At 37.6% G+C, this 9,792-nt stretch overlaps 1 protein-coding gene across 1 annotated transcript; it reads right to left on the bottom strand.

Moving 5' to 3' along the window:
* Nucleotides 1–2,060: 2,060 nt before the first annotated feature.
* Nucleotides 2,061–3,671, bottom strand: Smim30 (small integral membrane protein 30). Its single transcript, XM_042695961.1, has 3 exons — nucleotides 3,609–3,671; nucleotides 3,222–3,309; nucleotides 2,061–2,772 (listed from the first exon to the last, which is right to left on the bottom strand). Exon 3 carries the CDS (start codon nucleotides 2,741–2,743, stop codon nucleotides 2,564–2,566), a length of 180 nt encoding a protein of 59 aa, XP_042551895.1. The 5' UTR covers nucleotides 2,744–2,772; nucleotides 3,222–3,309; nucleotides 3,609–3,671; the 3' UTR covers nucleotides 2,061–2,563.
* Between the last annotated feature and the right edge of the window lie 6,121 nt (nucleotides 3,672–9,792).

The raw sequence follows: 9,792 nt of genomic DNA on the forward strand, positions 1-9,792 counted from the left end.
CTAGTTTACTGGGGTCCTAGAAGGAAGAGAAAAAAGGGTTAATTAGGCTGAGAAAGTATTTGAAGAGATAATGACTGAAAATTTCCTAAATTTGGGTAAAAGACATAAATCTTTAGATTCAATAAACTGAACAAACTGCAACCAGGATAAAACCAGATAAAAGCAGTCCAACATCTGAAAACTAGGACAAAAAAGAGAATCATGAAAGCAGTTAGAAAGAAATTCATTCTTGGAATTAAGAGAACAGTTGATGACCATATAATTACAGAAAATACAAACAAAATAGTATTGACAAGGAGCTTAAATCTTTTACTTGTTGACTTCAACTTTTAATCTTCGATCTTAAAACTGAATTCAACTGAGCTAACAAAGCATTTGTAACAGTGTTGTCAATCTCATTCCTGCTTTAATGGACGGTATTTGTCCTTCAAAGCAAATCAAGGAATTTTAGAATTGGTATCTTTAAAAAAAAAAAGGAGGGGGGGGACATAGGAAATTTCTAGTTTGGGATTCTTCAAGATAGCTCAAGTCTGTGAACTCCCAGAATTAATGTAAAAATTTTGCATGCCTGGGAATTTTTCTATAGGGAAAAAGATAATAGCTTTTATCAAGATTCTTAACCGAATTGGTAGCTAGTTTTAGAAGATACATGGCCTATAATGCCCATTAGAAATTACTGCATGCTACCTCAGGAGAGCTCTGATTTTAAGCAAGACTTAACAATGCAGCTTTCAAATTCATTCTAGGCACTTCTGGAAATAAATGTTCAATAAAGAATGCTTGCACGGGCTTATTTTGAACATTTAAAGTATAGTACCTTCAAATGACTAGGCAACTGTGATTGAAGCATAATTTAGGTTATTTTTCCTGTCCTGATTGATATATTCAGACTTGAACATTTTAGCACCAATAGCTAACAACTGTCATATAAATATAACATTTCTTTCTCTTTCAAAAAGAAAATATTCACAATTGAGGTCTGTTTATCTGAATGAAGAATATTAGTGCCTTCTCTGATAATAAAACAGCTATCTTTTTAAAAATATTTTTTAGGCCCAAGACTGAGACTTGAACTCAATACCTCACACTTTCATTCATTGGCCAGCACTCCACCGATATGAGCCATGCTTCCAACCCTGAGTCCATGCCTTGATAGTGTGGGTCTGTCTCACTACTTTTAACAGTCTCTCCTGCAAGTCAAATCAGCTCACTAGGAGAAATGCACCATTAAGAAGACTTTCCTTGGTATGCCTATTTTCTAAAGTTGAGACCTGTTATGACACCAAAAAAAGCCAATTCATAAAAGATAATTCATTTAAAAACAAAACAAAAACCTTGGCTACTTATTTTTAGCAAAACCTATGCTAATTTATTAAGAATACTTCATTCTGGCTATATGTTTAGAATCAAAAAATCACTGTAGACTTTTATAACATGGAGTTCCACAACCATACCTCATTGTTATATAACCAAGATATAAAAAGTCCTCAAAATTTTGTGGAAGCCTTGGAATAAATTATTGAGTTCTAGTAAGTTAGTCTTCATAAACCTATAATGCATGCAAATTGTTTTAGGCTCTTGAGATAGACTCCATTCCTATTATGTGAGTGGGGTCTAAGAATGGGCATTTCTAACAATCCTCCAGGTAATGTTGTTAGTTTGAGGGTCCTTCAAGTTGTGAGGTAAGAGTAAATGTGTTTCATTTAGCTGAAATGCAAATCAACTCAGGGCATTACATTTTCCTTCTGTCTGTGGATTTTCTACCACTGGCCTCTCGTATTTGTGATGGTGTTCAAGCTGATGATCAACTAAGAGAGAAGTACCATGCTGTTCTCTACTTGGTTTCTGTAAAAATCTATGCAAACACAATATCCAAGATAAACAGAAATGGACACCACACACTAACTTATAACATAAAGGATTTATATTTAATAGAATACCTCCCAATATTGAGATATTAATTAATATAGAGGCTTTTGTGTTTTTTTTTGGGTATTTTTTGTTTTCTTTACATTAAATCTCATCCATTTCAATAATAGCTTGAATACATTTTTTTAAACTTCCCCTTCCCCACCCCAGAGATAAAAGTTTCAATTTTTGGCTATTCAATATCTAAGTAAAATATTAACTTTAACAGATAAAACAAAAGTAATCTAATACAAACATTGAGTAAAGAGTTCCTCAACAATTCAGGAGGCAGTGATTATAACTAAACCATGGTGTTTTGCCAGATTCTGGAACAAAGCTTCCTTCTTTCCACTTCACATGCTTTGAAAATGCTTATGAAATATTATTTATACAAACTTAAGCCCTCTTTCTTTCTTCTTTGTTTTTTTAAGCAGCGAATATAAATGACAGGCTGCATTTTTTTAGTGCATTATTTGTTATAAAAATTCCTCCCCCACCACATTTAATATATCTCTATTTGCTCCCATTGTATGGGAAAAGACTACAAATGTGAAATCATCCTATTTAGGTTTGCCGGGAACTTTGAAGATCAATGTTCAGTAAAGGTTTTGAGGGTGTCAGGGTGAAGTCTGCCTTCCAAGGAGCCTTACAAAAGTCACATCTGTCCATTTCTCTTTCTCGCATACACCCCTAAGCAAGCACAAATGCCTGTGATGCTGAGAACTACACCTAATAAGAGAGCAATTGCATCTCCGGCTTCTACTGCTTCCACGCCAGGCAGAACCAAAAGCAGTGAAATGAAGACTACCAGCATCTGTGCAGAAATGGAGGTCATGATGTTGAGGTCCTGAGGTCCAAAGGTTCCTAGAAACCAAGCATATTAAAAAGCATATTAAATCAAGCATCTTAAAAATTCTTATTTTCGCAAACGACAACAGGCAGATCTACACATCATCAACCATCCACTACTCTGTTAACTTACAAGAGTTTATGATTCACTTCAGATCCACTCCTCCTTTTACACATGGAAAACAAAACAAAACAAAACAAAAAAAACCAGTGGGAAGTACTGGGTATACTTGTAATTTGAGGCTAATCTCCCAACAACACTCCAGCCCCATTAATTCTTCCCTTGTAATGTCAAAAGTACTACCAAGTAAAAATGGAGCCACAGTAGTAGCCTAGTGAATAAAAGTGACATTCTCTTGGGATGGGGGGGTGGGGATAGTTCTTCTACCTGGGAAATGCTGACAAACCCGGCTAAAGTCACAGGACATAGAACTGTGAGGGTGTGAGCAAGTAGCAAGACTCACCAAGGAAATGGAATGGATAAAGTTCTATCCGAACTGTTCCTTCCTGGAGCTCCGGGTCCCGAGGCTAAGAGGTGACACGTGACACCACCTATTGGAGTAGAAAGGAAGATTTGCACGTGAGTTCGGGCATCTTCCGGAGCCCGCGGCGGGGGGACTGGGAGCACTGGGAACCAGTGCAGACCCCAGTTCGCCCAAGAAGTGGGAACTACATTTCAAGTTTATCGCTCCCACACAGAAGCAGCCCAAGTCACCCCGGCCGAGGCACACGTCCATCCCCCAGACGTGACACAAAGACTACAAGGAAAAAGAATCCATCGTTTGGCCCGGCAAGGTGCAAGTTGGTCCTGTTTTGTAAATACACCCGAGCGATCTGCGGCCGTACGTTACCTTCCTGGGAGCAGCCATTACCGGAATGGCGGGGAGGGCGGAGTCGCCAGACTACATTTCCCACAATTCCCGCGGCCCACAACTCCCGTGGCGCACCGCGCACTCCCCTGTCACTCACTGGCGCTGGGCAGCTCAGTTCTGCTCCCGCGAGGTCGTGAGGAAGCAGCAGCTGGGCTTTGTCGGCGCCGGCCCTTATGTCCAAAACAATAGGTTGAGTGTATTTGTTGTAAAGTAAGGGTTAGAGGCGGATTAAACGTCGTCTTCATCGCTGCTGGGTGTGGAAAGTGGGTTTGAAGCCGTCTGTGGTAAATTCCTTTAAACTAGAGGCTCACAACGTTTCGGATGCAGGAAAGTTCCTGTTACTCCAGATGTGCCCAATAACGTCTGTGTGTGCGCGTGCGTGCGTGTGTGTGCGCGTGTGCGAGTGCGGGTGCGTGTGTGAGCGCGTGTGCACGTGCGTGTGTGTGAGTGCGGGTGCGCGTGTGTGTGCGCGTGCATGTGCGCGCGTGCGTGCGTGTGTGCGCGCGTGTGCGTGTGAGTGCATGTGTGTGAGTGCGGGTGCGTGTGTGTACGCGTGTGCATGTGTGTGCGTGTGCATGTGCGCGTGTGTGTGTGTGCGTGCGGGTGTGTGTGCGCGTGCGCGCGGGTGTGCGTGTGCGCGCGCGCGTGCGTGTGTGCACATGTATGTGCGAGTGCGCGTGTGTGTGCGCGCGTGTGCAGGTGCTTGTGTGTGCGGATGTGTGCGCGTGCGGGTGTGTGTGTGCGCGTGTGTGTGCGTGTGTGCACGTACGTGTGTGTAGGGCCTGGCCACTGTTCCTGAGTCTCTTCCCTCAAGGCTGTTCCTCAACCACTTAAGCCATAGTTCTTCCTAAGGCTTTTAAAGTGGTTCATTGGAGGTAAGAGTCTCAGGGACTTTGCTTCTGGCAGGCTTTGAAGGTGATGCTCAGATTTCAGCCTCCTGAGTACCTGGGTTTACAGGTATGAGCATGAGCTATCAGCACCCACCTTCTTGTTGTTGATGTTGTTATTATCATTTTAAGCAGTGGGGAAAATAAGCATTTTGAAAAATGTCTGCATTAGTTGTTGTTTTTACTGTACTGTGTGACTTTTTTGCTGTTGTTTGTTTCTTTTGTATGTAATGGTATGGTATATCTCCTTTTGTCACTATTTGATTTTGGTGCCCTGCATCTTGTATATACATTTATCTAATTTGGGGAGGGGAAGGGGAATAACAAAATGCTGAAACGAAGACACAAGATGATTTATTGCAACAATAAATTCACAAGACACTATGTTGGAAATGAACTTTACAACTTGGGGTGGGGGCAGGGGGAAGGTGGGGGAGGGAAGGGATAGTAGGAGAAAAACAAAGGAGGGGTTAAACAATGCTTGACAAGAAATGTACTGATTACCTTACTTATGTTACTGTAACCCCTTTGTAAAACATCTTTACAGTAAAATAAAAAATTTTTTAAAGTTTGCACACATAGGCCTTCACCTGTTCTGAAAAGTTCTCAAATTTAATAACAATGATGTCGTTCATGAATCTTTCTACTGCTCTGATATTCAGAATACTTTCCTATTCACTGACTTGAAAATAATTTGGCACTCTTCCATCATAAATTATTCCTGGTGCAAGGATAGAAGTGAAGTCTCCTGCAACATCCGGAAGTCCTGCAGATAGTAGAGGAATAGTGTCCATACTTGATGTGTTTTGGTTTTGTTAGCTCTTTTCTCTTCACATTTCTGTCTCTCTACACTGACAGAAAAAAAAAAATATTCCTGGTTCCTAACACATACCTAGCAGGTGCTTAGTAATATGAGCTAATAATTATTATTAGATTAGATAGATGTGCCAACAAGATTTTACAAGAGTCCAAGATGTGATAAATAAATCTCATCTGTCTGGCAAATTGAGGATAACTGTCAGCTTTGCTTCTGTAAACTTGATTATTTTAAAATGTTCTTGCTAATTATATTTGTCTCCAATTACATTTAATTGTGAAACTTTTTCTTTTGGCTATGCTGGGAATTGACTCAAGGCTTCGCATTTGCACTTGCATTTGCATTCTGCTTCAGTAACACCTCCCAATGTTTCTCCATTTGATTATTTTCAAGGTATATAGGTATTGTCTCTTATGCCTGAGGTAACCTGGGCTGTTGGCCTCCTACTTGTGCTTACCCATGATGATAGGGATTACAGGAACATACTACTGTGTTTCCTTCTAAATTGAATGATATGTATGTACCACCATGACCAGCCATTGAATGAGTCTCCAGAACTTTTTTTTTTCCCCCACAGCTGGGATTATCCCATCTCCACTTCCTAGGTAACTAGGATACAAGCATCATATATATATATATATATATATATATATATATATATATATATATATATGTATATATATATATGTATATATATATATATGTATATATATGAAGCAAGCAAATGCATTGAAATAAAAATTCCATGAGAGGCAAGAAATGTTTCTATTTTGTTCACTACTTTGTCCTAGCCTGAGAAATATGTCATAGCTATTTTGTGAATGAATGAGTTTAATATAAGATTGTTTTATGAATGAATGAGGTTAGTATAAGACCAAAATTGGTTAATATTTAGTCACTATTTATAGCAGAAACTACCTAACAAGTAAGAAAATCTGCTTGAGTACTAAATCAAGAGGATATTAAGGTGAAGTTATATTGTGTCTTCATTCAAAATTGGGTCTCATTTAAGTTTTCCTTACATTATTGATACAAGATTATATACACATATTTGTAAATATCTAAATAAAGACTATTCTTTGGTTTGCCCTTGTGGTAGACCATGATTTTGACAACAAATATATTGATTGAGATCATTGAAATTACTATACTTAGGGTGATCAAATCCAGAATTTAGATTTTCAAGTCAAGAAAAATCTAAACTAACACCATATTTCACTAAAATCCTGATTACTAGTAACCAAGATACTCAGAGACAGAGCATTGCTTTAGTCCCTTAACTGAATGGCTGATAAAGAGCAAATTTCCCAATCAACCGTTACCAAGAAACAGCTTCAGCAAAGAAAGGAAAAGTACTTCTCATTTCATAACCCTAAGAAGTGACTCATTGCAAGGCCCTGAAGGAAGGTACCTCTGGGATTGATCAGAGGAGGCGGGATAGCCTGACATCAGGGTTTTGCAGTGACTAGTGGGTGTCAGGAAATTCATAAACCTCAAGTTTTCTCATTAGCAAATGAGCTAGGCTAAGTGAGTGGAAACATTTTAATGGAATTTCACAATGATAAACAACTAGCCAGGTGCTAGTCAACATTTCCCATCTTCCCACCTGTAACAGGATAGAACATTATGTTTGTTTAATCATTTGAGGAGCAGAGTGGGATAAGCTATATTTTCCAGAGCTCTTGGATTGCAAGGAAGGAAGGAAGGAAGGAAGGAAGGAAGGAAGGAAGGAAGGAAGGAAGATGAGCAGACAGAAAAGGAAAGGAAGAGAAAGGAAGGAAGGAAGAGGAAGGAGGGAGGGAGGGAGAAAGGAAGGAAGGATGGAAGGAAAGAAAGAAAAGGAAGAGAGGGAATAACCAATCTGGTATAGCTAAATATCTCTTGTGCTAGTATTTTACAGAGGAACATAGGAGAATGCCAAAAGGTCTTTTTTGACATGGTTTTCTGAAGCCCATGGTGATGATCTAAATTATAGATCTACACACAAACCCATATTATGAAGGGAGACAGAGGAACTCGAACCATAAGTATAAAAGATTCAATTCTCATTTCTATTGCTGTGTTTGTGGGAATTTGTCAAGAGTGCCTGTATGGAACGAATAGGTTTTGAAAAGTTGAGAAATTATCTCTCTATTATAGCATTTTATTCATTTTAACAGATTAAGAACAGAAACTCTGGAAAATACCACTGTTTGGCCTCAAGTTCACCTCTGCCATGTTTTAACATTGTGAATTCCTACAAATTATCCAATTTCTTATTTTATTGTATTTTAAATTTGTATATATTTATCAAATGCATGAATACAGTGTACATCAAATCAGTATAATTAGCATTCCTGTTCCCCCAAACACTTAGAATTTCAGTGCTGGAAACCTTGAGATTCTTCTCTTCAAGTTAGTTTGACATATTTAATAATACATTTTTTAAACTACTGTGTTATAAGCCATTAGAACATTAGCTGCTACATAGCTGTATTTGGTGCCTGTTAGCCTACCATTCTGTTTCCCTGCCTTTTTCCTTTAGATCCTCTAGTGACCACTAGTCTATTGTTGTATTATTTACCTCCTGCAATCAAGGTTTTTTTTAAGTTTCTGTAAATGAGTGAACATAGGTCATATTTGTCTTTCTTTGCTTTGCTTTTTTTGCTTAAAATGGTGTCTTCCAGTACACCGATGATGCCAAAAATGACTTCTTTATTTTTTATGAGTAGATATTTCATTATGTATGTATACTTTATTTTTATTTTTATTTTTTTATTTTTTTTGTATGTATACTTTATTTTTAAAAATCATCTATCAAGGAACAACTCATATCCTGGCTGTTATACACAGTACTTGAGTATACATTGAAGTACAGATATATCTTTGATATAAAGGTTTTGTGTCTTTTGATTATGTGTCACTACTGGGATTTCTGGATTGTATGATAGATATATTTTCAATTTTTTGAGAAACTTCTGTATTGTTTCTCCATAATGGCTGTGCTAATTTACTTTCTCACTGAAAGGATTTCAGAGTTTCCCTTTTTCTGTGTGCACAGTGTTTTCAATTTTTTTGTCTTCTTGATTATAACAATGCTAAATAGAGTGAGATGAAATGATCTAACTTCATAAAGCTTTATTTTTCTCATCTCTATTGAATCTTCACAGGAATATACCTAATGTAGTTTAAGTGAGGTGACATGTATAATGTGCTAGTATGATCAAGTAATATTTATTAAGTTCTGCACAAGGAAATTGAAAGCTAATCCTTTAGTTTATCACATGGGAAAATAAACACATATTTACTGTAGAAAAAGATTTTCTTAGTAACATTTATTTACTATGGAAAAAAGATTTTCTTAGTAACATTTTTATATTATGTAGGATGTATCAATCAGTATTTAGTTACTAAAAAGAAGTACTGGAGACAGCTAGCTTTATCAAGAGGAAAGGTTTATTTGGCTTACAGTTTGGGTATTGAAAGGCTTAGTGCTGCCATCCACTCAGTTTTGGTAAGGACATTGTCTCTCAGGTGTGACACCTCAGAACAGAGCATGGCAACTGTGGAAGAGCTCACCAAACAGGAAAAGGGGAAAGGAAGGGAGGGAGAGGAGGGAGAGACAGATTGAGAGACAGACTGATGTTCCATATTGCATTCTGAGGACATATCTGTAATGATCCAAAACTACGAGTAGGCCCTACCTCCCAAAGATTCATCTTTTTCCCTCCTGCCTCTTTTCTACCCATATCACTACCCCAGAGATCAAGCTTTATATAACTGAAACATAAACCCTGTTCAAACCACAGCAGAGATAGAACTGATTAACCATTATACTTAATAAATTCCTAAAATAGTGACTGGTCTCCTTTATAAAATATAAGCTCATGAAAGAAAATATTATATTATTATGGATGAGAAACTTGACTCATAGTTAAGTAATTTGTCCAATGTCCACATACCTAGTCAGACAGTCATGATGTGAATCCAGGAAAACAGAAAAAAAAATCCCTATGTATTTTTCTTGACTATGCATATGCTATAATTGCAATGTCCACAGGCTCAAATAGCATTTTAATTTTCTTTTAAGTAAAATGTTTTTTGGTTTGCTTAGGTAGTTACTCAGAGTTGTTTAGATCGTTACTCAGAGTAACTCATTGAAGAGTTGCCTGTACTCAGACCCTAGTTTGGAGAATAAGTGATTGTAATGTTTACCGTATTTTGGAATTTCACCTAGAAATTTCTGAAAAAGTATGTTTTTATATTAAATAAAGCATATTAATTCAAACTGAGGTGCACAATGAGATATCAAAAGCAGAGATTTCGATGTGTTGGCAAATCTTAATTATCATGAAATCCTTGAAATCTGTATAATAGGCAAGATTCAAAAAGACAGGAGCCCTTTAAAAATTCTTTGCTGGAGGTCATGAGCTTAAAGCAGTCACTGCAAAAATAAAGGAGATTATTAACAATTTAGTAT

Source organism: Dipodomys spectabilis, unplaced genomic scaffold (genome assembly GCF_019054845.1).
Source record: "Dipodomys spectabilis isolate Male_0828 unplaced genomic scaffold, ASM1905484v1 ptg000197l, whole genome shotgun sequence".
Taxonomy (NCBI): domain Eukaryota; kingdom Metazoa; phylum Chordata; class Mammalia; order Rodentia; family Heteromyidae; genus Dipodomys; species Dipodomys spectabilis.

What these genes read in the sequence shown, in the direction of transcription:
- Smim30 (XM_042695961.1), bottom strand. Translation starts at nt 2,743, where the DNA reads ATGACCTCCATTTCTGCACAGATGCTGGTAGTCTTCATTTCACTGCTT.